General features: G+C 52.2%; 1 protein-coding gene across 1 annotated transcript in view; it reads right to left on the reverse strand.

The window, feature by feature from the left end:
* Positions 1 to 5558: 5558 nt before the first annotated feature.
* Positions 5559 to 19919, reverse strand: part of Angpt4 (angiopoietin 4) — a 33464-nt gene continuing 19103 nt past the window's right edge. The window contains exons 4-9 of the mRNA XM_057781893.1: positions 19118 to 19356; positions 15508 to 15623; positions 12736 to 12837; positions 10945 to 11111; positions 6877 to 7007; positions 5559 to 5719 (exon numbers count right to left, since the gene is read on the reverse strand). Of these exons, the coding sequence (XP_057637876.1) occupies positions 5559 to 5719; positions 6877 to 7007; positions 10945 to 11111; positions 12736 to 12837; positions 15508 to 15623; positions 19118 to 19356 (916 nt within the window). The remainder of the gene's footprint in view (positions 5720 to 6876; positions 7008 to 10944; positions 11112 to 12735; positions 12838 to 15507; positions 15624 to 19117; positions 19357 to 19919) is intronic.

Raw genomic sequence — 19919 nt, forward strand, 5'->3', positions numbered from 1 at the left:
TGTGTCCCTTAGGCCCAGGGACACAGAGGTAGGGGTGTTAGATAATCTTTGACCTTTCTATTGAGCTCATTCTCAAACGGTGTTCCCATGGAGCCCTGAAGTCCTTCCCCAAAGAGCAGGAGAAGAGCAGGTTCCCGGATTGGCTTCTGTGCTTGAAATGGGCCCAAGGGCATTTGGGGACCATATCTGAGACTCAGTAGTGACAATGAGCAAGAAGAAGGAGATGATGGGGAAACACAGCTGCACCTAGACCATCCTTAGCACAGCAGTCACCAATTGCATCTCGGTGTGGGTCCTAGCGCACTGTTTTCTTAATCTACTTTATCCCAAGGCACAATGGCTCCCAGATCCTGGATGGGAACAGGGCAGGTACTGGCCACCCAGGAAAGAACTGGACCAGCCAGGAGTCATTCAGGATCCCACAACCCTCCCCTGCTCCCTGACCAGAATCAACACATAGGCTGCCCAGGGAGGGCTGGGAACATAGTGCAGTAGCAGAATTCCTGCCTGGTGTGTTCCCGTGTGTCCTGAAACCATGACAGGACAGTCAGGAAGTCAGAAATCCAAACAAGGACCCAATCTCTTGTGAGGCAAGAGGGCCCGGCAGTGAATTTTGTTTTCTGTGGCAAGTTCCAGTGCTGGTTGACAAGCGCCCAGGGAACACTCAGTGTTCAATTACGTCCCTTTCAGCAGGTCACAGGGCAGTGGAATGGAGATAGGACCTGCTCTGGAGCAGCTGGGTTGGGGCTACAGTGTCCCTGTAGCGCCTTGCATGAGGCTTTAGCCATGTGACATCACTTTCCGTGCCTCAGTTTCCCCCATCTGTGAAAGAGGGTATACTAGGCTATCACTGAGTGGTTCTAGGGCTTAGGGATACCTGAAGGCGGGTTCCTGTGAAATGTTTGACATGAAAAATGCTCTAAGATGTTGTCACAGGGAATGGGCAGTTTGTGGCTCTGTTCCCGGGCCTGATGACGCACTAGATCACAGGGTTCTTACCTGTGTTTCTTGTAGCAATGCTGTACCTGAGGCCCTGAACTGGTGCCATGAGGACATGAAAGTCAACTGGAAATGGGAAACGCTTTCAGGGTAGCAGATAGCCACCTGGACCCTTACTTCTTCACAGTAGGATTCCCTGGGTAGAGGCTGGTCACAAAGAGCCCTGGTTATAGGCCAAACATAAGAATTTCTTCTCAGAGTAGAGAATTTCTACTCTAGAGAATCACTGAGGCCTTTAGTCAGGAGGAGCATAGGGAGACAGGGTCCTGTTTGGAGGCTAGGGGATGAGGCTGGTTGGGAGGGTGGAGCTAGAGGTAGGTACATACATGTCCTGCTTCCCCTCCTGCCAGTGAGGAGAGGGGACATGTCAGTTCTTCTGCCCAGGGAAGAGAGCTCTGGCTGGGGACAGCAGAGCTACACACTAGGCATGGTGATTCTGTTCCAGGTCTATTGAATCTGCTGAATTCTGGCTCCATTAGCTTAGCCTATATCCAAAAGTCTCTGAGCTTCAGGGCTCATACCTGGAATGCAGGACAATAGACCCCACTGGGGTTGAGGTAAGTGATACCTTGATAGAGGAGGAAGAGGAGGAGGAGAAGAAGGAGAAGAAGGAGAAGAAGGAGAAGAAGGAGAAGAAGAAGGAGAAGAAGAAGGAGAAGAAGAAGGAGAAGAAGAAGAAGAAGAAGAAGAAGAAGAAGAAGAAGAAGAAGAAGAAGAAGAAGAAGAAGAAGAAGAAGAAGAAGAAGAAGAAGAAGAAGAAGAAGAAGAAGAAGAAGAAGATCATCATCTCCTTAGGGCTGGGGAGATGGCTCAGTCAGTAAGGTGCTTGATACACAAGTATAAGGGCCTGAGTTCAGATCACCACCACATTGAGAGCTTGACATGGTGGTGCACGCCTGTTATTCCAGCACTGGCAAGGCAGAGACAGAAAGATTTCTGGTGCTAATTGGCCAGGCAGTCTGGGAGCTCCAGGTTCAGTGAGAGACCCTGTCTCAAAACAGTGTGGAGAGTGATTGAGGGAGACACCTGATGTCATCCTCTGGCATTCCCAGAACACACACATGAAAGGGAACACACACACAGACGCAGACACAGACACAGACACACACACACACACACACACACACACACACACACACACACACATCCTATGTCTCCTTAGAAGTCCCTGAGTTGTTTTCTCTGTAATTCTCTCTGGTCTGTCCTATGTATTATCTACATTTGTGGTGTATTATTCACTTCATCTTGACTACGTTTAATTTGCTTCTTTGCTGTCTGCCCTAATTCTGTTCAGTTCAGCGGGGTGGGCTGTAGACATCTGTTCACACACTGCCCCAGCCCCACCACCCAGCCAGGCCTTGGTCCAGGTGGGTCTTCAGCCAATCACAGCTGTGCAAGTGAATTCACCCGTGAAAGAATGTGTGAACACTGATGAACCTACCAGGTCCAATGCTGAAAAGCTGCTCTGCTAAAGAGGCTGCTGCTGCTGCTGCTGCTGCTGCTGTTGCCAAGGCAACAATGCCTGCCTTCCAAAGCATCTTTACAAGCGAAGCAAAGGCTTACACAGCCTGTGATGGGAAGGAAAACCCAGAGAAGGCTCCATTCCTGAACCCTTCCACGAGGGCTGCCTGCTTCCTGTCCCACTCCTCCAAGGGCCACCTTAGCTGTTGCCCCTTGTTAGGTCCCTGGCACGAACACAGTGAACCCCAGTATAGAAACAGCCTTTTCTGGTCCCACACGGTGCTCTTAGGAACAGTGTGTGCTGCCTGGCTGGCTCCACCAGGACCTACCAGGACTCCCCAGGCACCAGTAAGGACAGGCTGGTCTTGGAGGTCTTTCTAGAAAGTTCCTTTAGCTCTTATGGTGGGCAGCAAGGACAGCACTTTAGCATCTTTATGGTAGGTGGCCACATGTCTCCACAGAGCTCAAAGGGCACAGCTCAGGGCTGCATGTGTGCCAGAGTGAGAGGTTATGCACCTAGACAAAGCTCTCTTCCTCCACCTCAGACATGGAAGGACTCTGAGCTGAGGCAAAAAGAGGTGACAAAGATTTTGGGTAGGAATTTCAGGAACAAATATCCCCGATCCAGTTCCGAGAAACTGCAGCCCCAGGAGATGGAGCCTGATCCCCAAGTCACCTCTGTCCCTGCGGGGTTCCTTCAGCAGCTGTGGTGAGCCAGCGCTGCCGTCCTCGGGCTGTTGGTGGGGGCTTCATGAGACACTGATGCTCAGAGAGGACCAGGGCTCTTCAGAACCACATCTGCATCTCTGAGCCGGATGCTCCGTTTGCTGGGATCAGGAATAAGTAGCACACACTGGAAAGAGGTAGCCTTCCTCTCTCTTTTGGCCTTTTGGGGAACTGGCGTGGTGTGTGTGTGTGTGTAGGGCAAGGCCAACCTCAGATGTCATTTTTTAGGAGCTACCCTTTTTGTCTTTCACTCAGATCTGGAGCTTACCCAGACTGACTCTCCAGTGAGCCCCAGGGACCCTCCTGTCTCTGCCTCCTCAGTGCTGGGATGACAGGAGCAGCCACTGTGCCCATTTTCTCATATGGGTTCTGGAGATTAAGCTCAGTTTCTCATGATGTGCCCACATGAGCACTTTACTGACAAGGCCATCTCCTCAGCTCGGAACTAACATTCTGCCAGGAGACCAGGACATGTTACGTGTGGCATCATTCCTCCATAGTACAGCACAGCTGGAAGGGAACGTTACTGGGTCCATTTCTCAGGCAGGAAAATAAAGGCCATGGGAAGCTGAACCACTGGCTTAGGGTCTCAGAGCCAGTTTGACCCTCCCCCTACCTTTCCCAGTCTCATGCAGTAGGTGCTAAGTAAAATTCTGCTGGGTAAATGTGGAGTAAGATGATTTGAGCTTTCTGTGCAGCAGCCTGTTCCTAATTCTTTTCTGGTTCTGCCAGAGATGCCCCTGCATTGTTGAACTCCAGGGAGGATGGAGCCTATGCCTGCAGGCCTAGCTTGCCCGGGAGAACTCAGAAAAGTGGTTCCTGGCTGGGCTGGGTGTCAGGGGTGTTAACAGCTCTGTGAGGACTGTGGAAGGGGGCACAGTGAAACACCAGGCAAAAGCACGCTGTGTGTCCCCCTTTTCAGTTAGAGCATCTTAGAGGCCATGGGGGCACTGTGACTGCTGAGGCCTCTCCTCCTCCAGGGACAGAGGGACAATGCTGTGTTGGACGAGGCAGGAAGGATCCCTTGGCACAGGTGTCAGGCCTGACAGTTGCCGGAGTGAGCCAGGATGGCTGAGGAGCCCCAAGGGCAGCTTCTTGGGGTCGGAAGGAACCCTGGAGGAGATGAACTCCTAGCACAGAGAGGGTCTCTGTTCTTGAACCGTCTTTAATGGCATGTGTCTATTTCAATGCAAGGTTCCTGCTAGTTGTATTTTAGGGGCTGTCTGAGGCCTCCCGATGGTCCTTGTAGCCAGCGAAGGTGGAGCAGTGAAGTGGAGGACTTGTCCCTAGGGACCCTCCCCATGTCAGGTGAGGGCCAGCTTTTCCAAGGGAACTCATGGCCCTGAGATAGAAAGAATATGACTTTATTTAAAAAAACATACATGTGGAGGTCAACTCAGGTCTTCCTCAGCCGCTTCTCCACCTTATTTTTTTCTCTCACTGGTTCAGCTAGGTTGGCTGACCAGCAAGCTCCAGAGAGTCAATGGTTTCTGCCTCCCCAGTGCTGAGTTCAGGTCCTCATGACCACACTCGGCTTTGTACATGGGTGCTGGGGGAGTCCGAACTTGGGTCCTCATATTTGCAAGGTAAGAATTTTTACCAATGGAGCCATCTTGCCAGCCCTCATTTTCAAATAAGTACATTTGAAGAGAGCTGCTTCCCCTACCCGCTTCATGGGTGGCCACAAGGCTTGGGAACACAAGATTCTGACAAGTAATGCAGTTAAGGAAACCTATTCTTTTTATTTGACCTGCTGGTTCTCTCGCTTCCTCCTACGTACTTTAGAGAGGAGCCTTGGTTATTACCTGTGGAACACACTCTAGGGCACGCTGGAGTTAAATGATTCCTCTCGTCCTTCTAGAACCTTCTGAGAAACCAGGTCTGACGGTTATCCATTGAAGTCCAGGAGTCATGGAACACTGGGAAATAATGGCTAGCACCAGGGGTGTGGATAGGGGAGTTGGAACAGTGTCTAAGCCTTGGAAAGAGTCTGCAGTCATCTCAAGGCTGGAGAAACTTGGAATTGGAGAAGGGGACTAGAGGAGGAGGGCACCTCCAGTCTGCAAGCTTTTCCTATCTGCTCTAACCCCGCCCTCTGAGGTGTCAAGTTCAGTCTTCCTCTGGTTGTGGTGAGGAGTCCCTGCAGGTGGCAGGAGGAAGTAGTGTATAGTGCCTCAGGCACCCAGCACTTTACAATGGAGGCCACAGGGAGGCAGGCGACTCTTTGTAATTTGGGGGCAAGGTAAGCTGGCTCTGACGTCCTAGAATGTCAAGGATGAGCCCTGAGCACTGATTTCTGGGCGGGGCCAAGCTTGCACAGAGCCATCTGGGTTGAGCATCCTCCGTGGCATCAGTCTCTGCAGGGCTGTGTGTCAGGCACCCATTGGCCGCAGCATCATGCGTGTGCCTTGCAATGAGTAGCTGGGGCCCCGGAAGTAGTGCCAGCGGATGCCATTGAGCTTGTGCAAGTGTTGACGAACTGGATAGTAGATGCCATTGAGGTTGGAGAGGCCACAGGCATCAAACCACCACCCTAGTGGAAGAGGGAGGATAGAGTTTGGAGGAGGTGGGATGTGTTGGCCTAGATTCTAGGAGGGTAGGGCTGGTGGACTGTCATCTTGGGGTACCAGCTTGCTGAAGGTCATGGACTGGGTATGGACAGAGGTGAAGCCGGAGCTTTGGAGGTCAGCAGAGGCTCTGGCCACAGCTCAGGCTCCTCGGTGACTTCCTGCTGTCTTCCTGACACCCTATCTCCCTCTTCTTCCCTTGATGAGCTCCTACCATGCTCTATCACACCTTTCTGTTGTTCTCTCTAGAGGTCTCTGTTTGTGGATGTCCCTCTCTGTGTCCTCTGTCTGTGTCATCCGGCTCATGTGGTTTCTGTCATTGTTGAACTGTCTTCCCCTGGGGCTCTGTCTCCAGTGCACTCTGCACACCTCCTGGCATTCCTCTCCTCCCTCAGTCGGCTGTCACCTGCACCTCTCTGCCTCTACCACTCTGTGTCACTCTTGGCCTCCTCTGGCCCTTGTCTCTATGACTTGAGTCTCTTCTGTTTTTCCCCTTCCCATCTCCGTCCTCTGATTTTTGACCCTACTAGAGCACTATCTGACATAGACGTGTGGAATGGACCTGCTGTTCCTGCCTCTAGTCTCCCCGATGCTGTCTCCATCTGGCCCGGGGAATGGGGAAATCCTCAGACAAGAGAGTGGGATTGATGGGCATTGTGCTTTCCTTGAGCTCCTCTTGGTGTCTCCCAGCTAATCTCTAAGGAATTCTAGGGGTGTTGCTACAGAAGTACCCATGGGGACTCTAATGATCTGGAAGAGGGAGGGTTGGCTAGAACCTCACCAGGAGTGCCCACCTCCAGATAGCATCTGAACATACCCTTCCCCCCCTTGAGATGTTATCTGGGTACATCTACCCCCAGGTATCATCTGGACACACCCACCTCCAGACATCATCTGGACATATCCTCCTCCACCTCCAGATGTCATCTGAGCAGACGTCATCTGGACACACCCACCCCCAGACATCGTCTGGGCACACCCACCTCCAGACATCATCTGGAAATACCCTCCTCCACCTTCAGACATCATCTGAGCACACCCACCCCCAGACATCATCTGGGCACACCACCTTCAGACATCATCTGAGCACACCCACCCCCAGACATCATCTGGGCACACCCACCTCCAGACATCATCTGAGCACATTTGCACATGCAGTTATCATTGTCCATGTCGCTGGTGCTGAACTTGGTGCCCTGCGGAGACAGGCTGTTCTTGAACCCTGATGAGCTGCTGCTTGCATTTACAGAGAGGCTAGAGGCCCGGGAGAAGGGAGTAGGGTAAGAAAGGGGTGCAGAGTCAGGTTGGTGTTCTCCAAAGGGTTTTGTTCTGGCAAAGTTTCCTTCCTGATGTTTTTGCAGGGGAAACAACCTGCTCTGATGCCCAGGCCATTGTCCCTCCTCACTTGCTACTCTGGGGTCACAGCACTTACTGCTGCTGGCTCTTCCTTATTTATTGAATTTGAGCCCTAGAGAGCTCTGGGTGAGAGGCACAGAATAAGGACAGCAGCTAGAAGCCTTTTGAGCATCCGCTCTGGGCCAGGCATTGTTACAGTGTCTTGAGAGAGCCAACTTGTTTTCATTTAAACCTCACAATACCTTGTTCTACATGAGGATGTGGGGAAGCAAGAGCCAAAGGAAGCTGTTCAGTTCTCAGAATCAGTAGCCATCAGAGCTAGACTCTTGTCTGGAGTGGCCTGGTATGGGCACAATTACATCCTTTGCCTACCAGCTGACAGCCCAGCAACCTCCGTGTACCACAGCCATTCTATCCCACACCTCTTCCTGAAAGCCTTCCCTGGACAGGACACACCAGCCCCCATGGATCAACACTCAGGAAACCCCCAGCTAGGGGACAGAGGGCTTTTGTTCGTTGCCAGACTCTCTATCCCTGGTAACTATGCCAGAGCCTACAGTGTAATAATATAGCCATGGGAATGGGGTAGGACAGAGTGCCTGGGTTCAAACCCCAGCATGGCCAGTTGGTCACTGCCTGACTTTGGGAAGGCATCTTCACCCTACTGAGACTGGGTGTCTTCACTTTTTATGGAAATGGTGACAAGAGACTTACTGTGACTTTGTTCACCTTGTGATTTAGTGACATCAGCAGGCGAAGTGTGCTGAGGGATTGGGGGGTGGTTAGTGAGAGCCCCATACATTCAGGACTGGTGATTTAGTCCTGGGGACAGGTCAGCCTGACTGAAAAATGTAGGGGAAGCTTGCTTGAGCAGCTGAGGAAGGAGCTGACTTGAGAATCACTAAGACGCTTCTGTACTAGAGGGAAGCAGATGGAGGGGCCAGCCAGGGCAGCTTGACTCAATCCATGCCTCTCACCCACAGGCTCTATCTGTCTGTGGCAAGGCAGGGTATTCATGACCAGCCATAAAGGCCCAAGTGTGCCCTTAATCATGTTACTCTAGCTCCAGGGACCAGTGTTGTACAGAGGTGTGACCGGCTAGGGGCTCAAGGGTGGAGACTCACAGGCTGCCCACCCGCTGGTAGGCTCTGGCTTCTTCCTCTGGCCATTAAACTTAGGGATGTCCCTCTTCTTTCTGGGAACCAGAATGGGAGTCAATAACTCTCTGGGTACCTCTACCTCGGGGTCTGGGAAACCTCACTTTGATCACGTGTGTCTGAAGAAACCCAGATGCTTGAGTCTCTAGTGAATCCCTAAAATGAGAGCATGAAGGGTGTCCCACTATGTTCTGAGCATTCCTGTCCCTGCATCTGACATACAAGGGCGCCTCCTGCCTGTTGCTGCTAGCCCTTTCATCCCTCTGGGCTCTCCTGCGGGCCCTCCCACCTTAGCTGCTGACCTGGGTTCCACTGCAAGTGGTCATCCTTTTCCCCTGCTCCTCCTTTGGTAGTTTCCAGGCCTCTCAGTAGTTTCTAGGACCCCCATGCCCAACCTAAGTCAGTCTTCCTGGCCCCAGAAGCCCTAGTGAACATCTTATTCGGGTTTGGGGAATGTGTAACCTAGATGGATGTCAACTCTTTGCCTTTTTCAAATGTGTGTGTGTGTGTGTGTGTGTGTGTATGTGTGTAGATGTCTCTCTCTGTGTGTACAAGCGCACATATATGTTTGTGTGCATATGGAGGCCAGAAGACAATCTCGGGTGTCCTTCCTTAGACGTTTTATTTTTGAAACAGGGTATTTATTTCATTAGCCCTGTGAGCTTCAGTGATCCTTTTGACTTTTTCTCCAGCACTGGGCATATAAGCATGTGCCATCATGCCTGTCTTTAAAAATTTGGGTTCTGGAGACTGAACTTGGGTCCTTATGCAGGAAAGGCAGGGGCTCTATTGACTGAGCTACCTCTCCATCCCTCTCTGCTGTTTTGGAGAAGATCTCATTTTCTGAGATTCCCCTCCAAAAGAGACTCTTTGAGTGTACAGGATCTCTAAGGCCCTGGATATTGTCCCTCTCTGGAGGAAGTGGGTTGCCTGTGGACATGTTTATCCCCCACCACACCATCACCACACTGGGATATGAGCAACATTGAGGAAGTCAGTCCAGGCCGGAGTCTTTCCTAAGTGACCAGCACATGCCTGGCACAGGGCAAGTTTCAATACCCTGTCATTAGGGCTCTGCAGCTATCAAGTACATGTTGCTCTTTGAGGCATGACAGAGCTAGTAGCAGGGAGCTCTCCATGGTTCAGAGGCGAAGCCGGAGATATATAAAGCACCCAGTTTACATGTAAGAACTTCAGGAGGGCGGAGACCTGAGCACAACTTTGTGTGGTAGGCGCAAACCTCCTCCACTGTTAGACAGATGTTGGGGTGGTATAGTTCTGCCTTTGAATCGAGCATTTACCCAGCACTCACTGTCTGCTAGGAGCTTTACCACAGGTTATGATGCCAGACTCTGGCTCTCACAGAGCAGGCCAATGGCACATGAAGGCTGCCAGCAGGAACAGCTGTTACAACACCATTTACCTGCCAGGTACTATGAGGGTGCTTTAGTTGGAACCCCACACTTGAGCCTGCATCCCCTGAACTGGGTAGGGAAGTAAGTTCAGAGTCACTCAAAGGGGTGCAGGTGGGACACGGCTTTTCTTTACAGGTCAGAGGCATCAGTAGGCATGCGCAGGGCATGCCAAGTTTCCTCTGGAAAGCCCTGAGGATCTGGAGCTCCTGGTTCAGCCCTGCGCAGCTCAGCCTTAGGGATGCTCCATTCAGCTCTGCCTCCTGCACCTCAAGCCTCAGGGTGGGTCCCACAAGGGAGGCTGGCAGGCCCACTTGGCTGGAGGAAGCAAGGACCTTTCATAAGAAAAGGAAAGCATGGGGGAGAGATGCCAGGGAAGGTTCTCAGAACTACATTTCCATGAAGAATCATTTAGAGATTTCCCTGGGAGGAAGTAAGAGCCTCCCCAGCTTTCTGGAAGCTGTCTGCAGCTGTTGAGGCGCCAGGTGTCAGGGGACATCCTTGTAACCCTGTGGGCGAGTCCATAAGCTTATTCTAGCCTGATCCAAAGTTAGCTAAGATACTGGCTTCATTTGAAGATCAGTGAGTGCCCCAGAGAGGCGACATCACAGTGGAGACACAGTGGGTTTGATAACAGCAAGAACTAAGTTCAAATCCCGGATCCACCTAACTTGTCACTTTAAAGATCCAGTTCCCTCATCACCAAACCATAGAAAGTAATGTCTGCCTTACTAGCTTGAGGAGAGAGCTAAACTGTGCCCAGAACACAGCAGGCGCCTGGGAAATGCCTGCTGCTCTTCCTGATCACATACCATAAACCAGGCAGAGGGAGGGGCAGGAGACTCTGATGACGACCATACCCTTGTGCTCAGCACTGCTAAGGAGCTCAGAGAATGCAGACATGGATGGGCCCAAGTTTTATTCAGAGCTGCAGATAGCAGTGCTGGGAAGTGTTCTTTCTCCCAGTGTGGGGACTTTCGCACCTCACCACAGGGCACAGACTGAGAAGTCAACCCCAGGCCTGCTGCCTGCAAGTGGGCTGACTAACCTTGGAAGATCCCTTCTTGCTCTGACAGTCTCTTCACCCCACCCAGTGGCTGAGATGTGCTGAGTGCTAAGCAGCCACCTCCAGATCCCGTGACGTGCGCCCAAATAGGGGCCAGATGGTGGAAGCAGGAGACGCCCAGGGAATGACCCGTGGTGCCGACTCTGCAGCCACTTGCCTTGGGCCCCCGAACCACCCACAAGCCTGGGCCCCAAGCCCACCTGTACCGCTGCCTCTCACTGCCCAGCTGGAAATGCTCATACTCAATGGAGGTCTGGCGGCCTTCCCAGTCACGGAGCTCCACACGCAGCAAATAAGCCTTCCTGCTGGTGAGGTGGTGCACAGCCTCGTTGCCCAGCCAGTACTCTCTAGCCACGTTACCAAAGCCCTGTGGGGGAGGAGAGGAAAGGGTGGCTGTGTGCTGAAGAGGGAGGTGGTGTCTGTGGCTGAGGAGCTGGGCCAGTCCAGGCTCCATGGCCACTTATCCGAAGTCAATGCCTAATGACCAAGTTCATAAGAACAGTGTGCACAGCCCTGGGATAGGAGATCCCTCCAGGGAACAAAGATAAAGTGTTTGTAAAATGTAAGCCCATTAAAAATAATTGAAATCACATTCCTCTAAAGCCAGAAACACCCAAAACTCATTCGTGGTGACAGAGATAGGAATGGCTGGGGGAATGGCTCAGCGGGGGAAGAGCAGATGCTGTGTAAGAATGCGGGCTTGAGTTCGAACCCCTGACACCCCTGGACAATGCAGAGACAAGAGGATCACTGTGGCTTGCTGACCACCGGTCCAGCTCTAGGCTAGTAAGAAACCCTGACATCCCCCATTGGCCTCTTAGCATGACTGGGAACACAAACCCACATGTGTGGGTACTCCACACAGGTAAACTCACACCCACAGACAATAAGATAAACGTAAGAAAGGAATAGCCACTACTTTGGGGACACACCTAGGGAGAGGAGGCACAGGGGGACTTTCCAGGAAGTTGGGTATTTAGCTGTGAATGGAGATCACATGGGTGAGCCTGTGGGAAAATTCATGGAGCTTTCTGCTTTCTAGTTGTGGACTCAGTGCATGCAGGTTAAACCTCAGCAGGAAGGAAACGGCTGAGCGGCTGAGCCAGCTGCCGGGCAGGTGTGGCAGGAGCACATTTCCCCAGAGGCAGTAGAGAGACCCGACAGTTTCAGTAACAGAGAAATGCAAGGCTACACGTTCTCAGAGTGTCTTTGTGATCTGAGCTCCAGGGTAGCAAGAAACCCATGACCCTGGCAGAGAACTCTCTCAGGACCAAGGACAGGGCACACAGTGTCCTTTGTGCCCCTGATTTGCTGGCTGCTTAATGCCAACTACTTTAAGTTCTTATCTGGAAGATGGCTGGTGGATACCGATTGCTTGAGTCCTTGTGAATATCTTTTTCTGTTTCTTTTGCTTTTGAAAACTTTAAGGGCTTTTAAGTCAGCTTGCCAAAAATCCTGTGTTCAAAATTTAGCTGAAAACATAAAATTGGAAGGCAGCTGAGCCATCCTATATAGTGTGTGTGTTCCTTGAGGCAGCAGTCCCACCTTGAGGAATTACCCCTATAAGCCTAGCATTGTGAAGGTGGAGACAGAAGGATCAGAAGCTGAAGGTCATCTTAAACTACAAAGAGACTTTGAGGTCAACTTGAAATACAGGAAATCCAGAAGAAGGTGAGGAGGAGGAGGAGGAGGAGGAGGAGGAGGAGGAGGAGGAGGAGGAGGAGGAGGAGGAGGAGGAGGAGGAGGAAGAGAAATTTGTCTTGTAGATGTGTTACAGATGTGTACAAAGATGAAGAAATTTGTAGAGTGCATGAGAAATGTCAAAAGAGGACTCAGTTTGAGGCCGGAGTTTGGAAAAACAAATGAGCCAGGACAGTTGACTTTAGGTGAGCAGGGCGTTCACCCTGGGGAGAGGTAAGGGCGTACCAGTCCCCACCCACAGCATCCCCTGCGCAAACTCTGGGCTGGGAGCCCCCGGGACAGCATATTACCTCTTTGTACTCCTCCCAGGTCTTCTGGAAACTCATGCTTCCATCCTGCCTGCGCTGGATGAGAGTCCAGCCGCCTCCATCAGTCTCCATGTCACAAAACACCTGGCGGGGAAACAACACAGCTGGAGGCTCTTGGAGGAGCTGCGAGCCAACTCTCAGCCAGCCTAAATGTAACTCAACTGAACTCTCTTCTTCAGCAGCAGTGTGATGGAGAAGTTACTTTCATTTAATAAAGAAACTGCCTTGGCCCATTTATAGGCCAGCCCTTAGGTGGGTGGAGTAAACAGAGAGAATGCTGGGAGAAAGAAGCCGAGTAAGGAGTCGCCATGATTCTCCTACTCCAGACAGACGCAGGTTAAGATCTTTCCTGGTAAGCCAGCTTGTGGTACTACACAGAATATTAGAAATGGGTTAGATCAATATGTAAGAGCTAGCCAATAAGAGACTGGAACTAATGGGCCAGGCAGTGATTAAAAGAATACAGTTTCCGTGTAATTATTTCGGGGCATAAGCTAGCCATGCGGGCGGCCGGGTGCCGGGGACGCAGCCCCGCCGCTCATTATTACAACAGCAGTGAACCTGGGGTTAAGGGCATCAGGAAAATACAGACCCAGACTCCCCACCCAACTGCCATCATCTCTCAAGGAGGCAGGTGAGGGACACCCTCTCAGAGCCTCCTCCTCGTTTGCCAAGCGGGGGTGTTAATACTGTGACCTCTTCACTTCCCTGTTCTCCACAAATGATGCAAACCATCGCAAACATTCTGAAAGAGGCTGCACATACATGGGTGCTTCTCAGTTGTTAGTACTGCAGGGGTGCAGCCAGGGTCAGAGTTCACACTAGACACCTGACAGAAGCAACTCAAGGGAGGAAGGACTTATTTTGCTCGTGGTTTAAGAGTGTTTCCAGGGACACAATTGCTTGGCATTCTGTCCTGGGACAAAATGCAACAGGTGCATGTGCTTGTGTGTACGTGTGCATGTGTGTTGTGTGTTTTATGTGCGTGTGTGTTGCTTCAATTCATGGTAGACAGGAAGCAGAGAGTGAAGAAGGACTGAGGCTTGACAGGTGTACTCCTACTGACTTCTTCCAACTAGGCTCTATTGCCTGTGCTTTTCAGAACCTTCCAGAATAGCACCACCAGCTGAAAACTAAGTACTCAACTCACGACCTCATGAGGTCAAACCATAGCAAGCAGAGGGAATTTGGATACAGGGTAGACTCCTATGGAAAGACTGGATGAAGGTCTTCTGAGCGCCTTCATGCTAACCTCTGTTTAAGGCAGGGGTGGACCTTTCTTCCAAAGGGCTTACAGCCTAGCACAGCTGACTCTTTCAAGCCTGACTTTGCTCACACACTCTTCCAATTGGTTCAGTCCATGTTCATCAAACAATGAGCATGGGTGTGCTGCCTGGTCTTGCACTAAGAGAGTTATTGGTAAATAGGAGATAGATAGATCAACTCGCAGGGTTGGCTGCTCTGAAGGAGGCTCTGACAGGGCAGGCTGACTACTGGGAGTGGGACTGCTTGAGTAGCTACAAGGAGACAGTCCCTGGAGACTCCTGGAAAGCTTCCTGGAAGAGGTGCTTCTGGAAGGGGGAAATCAGATGATGATGTACTTCTAAGTAGAGATGGATGGAGAGGGAGAGAGAGAGAGAGAGAGAGAGAGAGAGAGAGAGAGAGAGCGCAGGAGTGGGGCTCAGCAGGTCCACAGAGGGAGGGAAGGAGGGAAGGCAGGGCATGTTTTGTGGTGAGTGCGAAGGGTACAGGAAGCCCAGAGAGGTGTGCAGCTATGAGACCAAAGACACACCGAGGTCTAATCTCAGAAGGCTTCCCTCCCAGGCCAGCTCCTGTGTCTCCATCAGGGGTCCCAAATTCCAGTCATTTGCATCTGCCCACATTCCACCACAACTTACTCAACTTTACATGACACATTTACTTTCAAAGCGCTGGCATTTCTGGGCTCACACCCACAGGGTAAACGCCCATTGGAAAGGAAGACTTATCAGCATTGTAAAGGGAAAGCCAAAGACACTGGCTTTGTCTGGATGGCAGTGAACAGCGAGGAAAGCAAGAGTGTTGTGAAGAACCAGCTAGATGCTGCCAGGGCAAGATCCTTGGCTTGATCTCTGTGTGGAGAGGGGAGTGTGGCAGGTTATATAGAAACACAGAAGTCAGTCTGGGGTCAAACCAGGCTACTGCCCCCAATATATGCTGAAAAGTCAGTTTGGTACTGCAAAAGGACCACTCCCGTTCCCTCTCGCCTGCCCCGAACCTTGCTCCTGACATCTGTACTTCCTCTGACCTTCTATTGTGGATGAGTGTCAAGCTCAGGGCCACCTTGGAGCCTCTCACCAGATGGCACCCCGCCCCCAGTCAGCCCATCACCAGCTTCATAGACATAGACCCAACTCCTGCTTCTCCTGGACTGCGTAAATGGAATAACTTGCTTGGACAAAGACAAACAGGAGTGCCTAGGGCTGTCAGTTACACGAGCAGCTGGCCATCTTTACCAACAAAGAACAGTTTCCTGAGATTCTGCTTAGAAGCCTGCTTCAGGAGAAGATGGAGATAAAGGCTATACTGCCGGCTTTGTCAAGGTCTGCTTCCTCCTTTCCTCAGAAACCTGCCTGGTGAGAGTTTCCAGAAGCAGGGTTTCCTCCTTCTCTGGGCTCTCAGATGGTGATAAAGCCAAGTATTGATGGGGTGGGTGGGGCGGGAGAGTCTGTCAGAGAAGCCCTCAGTTCAGCACCATCTCTAGGAGCCCCTAACCTTGAGAGGCCTTGTCATGTTGGCCACACGGATGGTGTAGACGCCACTGGCGTTGGCTCCGGAGCGCTTGATCTCTGCACAGTCCTGGAACAGCTGCTTAGGGACCTTTAAGGAGACTGCAGCGGGACAAAGCAAACGTCAGCTGGAGGGCCAGGCATGGCAGTGCACATCTGGAACGCCAGCACGTGGGTAGCAGAGGTAGGAGCATCTTGAATTTGAGACCTACCTGGATCATAAGATCTTGTTTCAAAATAAAGAAAGGACGGAAAGGAAGAAGAGAAGGAGAGAGAAAGACTGAGAGGGAAAGAGAAGAAAACATCAGCTGGAAGCGAGCGAGGAGAGAGAGGAGACCAGGCTGCCACACCTGCCTGCTCTGTGCACACACTGGCTGGGGTGGTGTGGAGACAGGAAGATGAAGGTCTCTTCCAGCAGGGGATGGTGAGCTGGGACCATCCACGTGAGGTGGAGGGGTTTGTGGAGGGGAACAACATGTTATCAATATCCCCACATAGGAACAGCTCTCAGTGCAGGGGATGGGGCGAGGGAAAGGTTATCCGTGTCCACCGTGGGATCAGGGGACACTGGCACAGACAGGGTGAGGAAGGAATGGACAGCAAGAAGCCCGGGTTTCTGCAGGCTCAGCAACTTCAAATGCCAACCAGAGAAACCTGGCTGCAGGGCTGTGGCACAGTGCTCTGTCTGGGTGGATTGGCTGGAGCAGGATGCCCAAAGCAGGCAAATTGGAGCTGGGCTGCCAGGTTCCAGCACACAGAGAGGGCAGGTGACACCTGCCACCCACTAAGACACTTCCTACATCCCAGGGCAGGAAGCTGAAGTACACGGGCTCTCAGCCTCTCCCTCCTGTGGGGCCTGGGCTTTCCTGTGGCCCACAGACAGGCTGGATCCCCTGTAGCCCCAGTTAGAGACCACTCACTCTGCTCTTCCTGTCTTCAAGGGCCCAGTCTACTCCCTAAGCAATGTGTTCTTGAGATCAGGAGGCTATTAATTTAATGACTGCAATCTATCATGACCCTCTGGACACACAGGGAGTTAAAAATCATCTGTCTGTCTCATGTAGTAGGCTTGGAATGGGATTCTACTAGATCCCAATCTCTCTGGGAGGCAGGTACCTAAGGATGAAGTTAAAGTTGTGGAGGGGTGGTTATCAACACAAATAAAAAGACAGGATGCTACTGGGGGCGGGACTTCCCTTTTGGGCCTTACACCTGCATGGTGGCTCCCAAATTCTGGCATTGGAAGATATCCGAAGGAGGCTGTTCCATACCACAGATGAAATCCCAGAATGTTTCCTGAGCAGGGGTCTCCAGTGCCAACATGTCAGCAGCCCCCAGACCCTCACAACCCATGGGAATTGGGAGGCCAGACAAATACAGGGGAGGTATTGCCTTAGAGGTAAGCAGGGACAGGACATGCTGTACCTAACACATCAGGGCAGAGCTGGGAGCTGGTCTGGGTTCTCCAGCTATTCTCTCCAAGGTTCTGCTCACCCACCATTTCCCCAGTGAGCAAGAGCAACAAGAGCAGCCGGATGACAGTGCCTTTGCTTGGAACCATTGTGCTGGAGGGTTTCCTAGGAAGTCAGCTTCTGCAGAGAGCATCTTGGGGTCCAGAAAAAATGATTCAGGGGACAGCATAAAAATAAAATGGGACTGATATGTCAGTGAAACAGTTGGGTCGAATGTGTGCCCGGTGCTAACGCTACCCGGTTCCACCCCCTTCTGGCTCTAGGCACCATGCGAAGCCCCTGTGGCCTTTGGTGTGTTCTCTGCACAGACGTGCGGGAGGCTTCTGGAGGCTCCTGTCCTATCATGTAAGTGAGAGGTTGGGTGAGTTATGAGGTGAGGGAAGTAGTAGCCAGGCTTGAACTTTGCTCCCTCTACTGGTTAGCCCCTCCCCTCGCCACCCTTTCCTGGGGTTGGATATCTCATCTGAGTACAGGGAAGCTGGGCAGATGGATTGCTGCACTGGGGTTGCTATCACATGGACGGGGCTGTGTCCCTGTCCTCACTTTGTGACTCTGACTCTCTGAGATAGCTAGGATTTTCCCCCCTCTTCTCCACAGCCGTCACTGGCTGGGAGGAAGCTCTGCAGAGCAGGACGCTGGCTGTCCACCCAGCTTCAGCTCCTGCTGTCCCAACCTTCCCTCAGCTCCTATTCACTCAGCCTCCCATGGGTTCTCCATCCGTACAGAGGGCAAAAGCAACTCCCAGAAGTCTTTTCCTGGTGACAGTCAGACAAGTGGGCAGGTGTTTGGATGGCGAGGGATAGGTGCTTGACATACTCTCCCCCTGGGCTCAGGGAACAGACATTCAGCCACAGCGGGAGCAGCCGAGCTGTGGGCCTGCAGGGAAAGGCACCAGCCCTGGCCCTGGCCCTGGCTCTGTCTGTGAGAAACCCACACATGGGACTCATTCAGATTGTCTCGCTGCCAAGGCTGTGCACAACCCCATAATGGCTCCGGTCATTGCGTATCCTGTGGGTTAGAAGGCATCTACTTCTCCCACTCATGGCTTCCCTGGCCTGCTGGGCTTAGGGAGAAGCCACGGAGGATCCTTTGCCCCACTTCCCTACCAGCCTGGAACTCCTTCAAGTGCTTAAGCTAGTACCTTACCAAAGGCCCAGCCTCCCCCAGGGTGGTTGCTGATTGCCCTACAGCAGGAGGTCCTTTGGTACCTCGCCCGCCAAGCCAGTATCTACTCCATACAGCCTGTGCTTTCTGAAAGAAGTCCTACCCCACCCAGCCCCTCTTGGGCCCCTGCTGGCCTTAGGCTGAAGTACCCTCTTCCTGGCTCAGCCCCTTAGCCTTCTGAGCTGTGGAAGCTGTCAGTGGACAGCTTAGAGTACCTGGCATACAGTGGGCCCTCAATGGAGAAGCGCTAGTCCTCCTTCCCCTGAGACCTGCCAAGCAGTAGGAAATTTTGCAGGAGTCGGTGACCATGACAGCTGTGTGCTGCTGAGTTCCTGCCACCCAAGGCTCTGCCTGGCACACAGTGGGTGCTCAATAAATGCTTGTTGTCTGGGAGACCGCAGATGGAACTGGACGTGCTAGAGAGGACCGTGGAGCAAGGTGGGCATGCTTCTCGTTTCTGTGGCAGCCTGGGTTTGCCAAATTCTTCCCAGCTCCATATGGCTCTCCAGGCCTAGCGGCAGGAGCGCCAAGGGGAGCAAACTCTTGGGACTCATTGTGTCCAACCCCTCCATTTTATGGGGAAGCTGAGGCCTGGAGAGGCATGTATCAAGCGAAGCAAGAGGAGCTGGGTGGCAGTTATAGTGGCACATGGCTTTAATCTGACACTTGGAAGGCAGAGGCAGGTGAATCTCTGTGAGTTTGAGGTCAGCCTGGTCTGCATAACAAGTTCCAACCCAGAGCTTTCAGTTAAGAGTGATTTTAAAAGAAAAAAGAAAGAAAGAAAAGGGGGAACCGAGACACAGACTAGTCCACATAGGCTGTGGTTGTCTGTGTTGTTACCTCACTTCTATTCAGCAGATGGGGAAACTGAGGACAGGAGTGGAACAGGGGAATAGCTAAGGTCTCTTCCCTCCCGACCTTGGATCTCTATCCCAACCCATGCACACCCACTCCGCTCACCAGTGCGCTGGTTCTGGGCTACAATGCGGGCCAGGCGTCGTACTAAGTCCAGCAGCTGCTGCTGCTGCTGTTGCAGGGAGCTGGAATTGCTGCCGAGGGCCTGCAGGTTGTTCTTTAGTTTAGTCAGGGTCCCGATCTGCCGGCCGAGGAGGTTCTGCAGTTGTTCCCTCTTGTCTTGGAGGCTGTTCATCTGGGCCTGGTGCTGAGCTTCCAAAGCCTGCAGCCTGCTCTCCAGTGCCCTGCCAGGTGGGACACAGGGAGGCTCATGTCTCTTGGCAGGGATGCAAGGTCTCTTCCCCCAACGCTCATCCCACCCACTGCTTCCTTGGGGCTGAGTATGACAGCTACACACACAGCGCAGTGGCTCAGACTGCTGCAGGATGGCACAGCCCTGTAGTCTGTGTCCCCTGCAGCTCAGATCAAGGAGGAGAGAGAGGCCATGGAGTCACAGGAATAGGAGTGAGTGGAGGGACAGGGACACGTGACTGGGGGGCATCGCTAGTGTTTCTTTAGTTCTTCACTTGCAGTCAGGCCCTGGGTCATACTAAGTGAGTATTCCACTTCCGAGTTGAGCCTCATACAGCTCCATTAGCACAATAAGCCCAAGGCACATCCTGGTATAAAAAACAAAGACACATTTAAGAAAAGAAAGCTTTCCAGTCATCCCTTCCTCTCTAGGAGTTCTCTCCTGTCTGTGGGAGATGAGGTACGAGAGCACTGGTCGCATCTCTGGGCGGCTTAGTAAGAAGCTGGAAATGGGGACTGGGAAATAGACACAGAACAACTCTGGGAAGCTGGAGAA

Source organism: Chionomys nivalis, chromosome 9, assembly GCF_950005125.1.
Source record: "Chionomys nivalis chromosome 9, mChiNiv1.1, whole genome shotgun sequence".
Taxonomy (NCBI): domain Eukaryota; kingdom Metazoa; phylum Chordata; class Mammalia; order Rodentia; family Cricetidae; genus Chionomys; species Chionomys nivalis.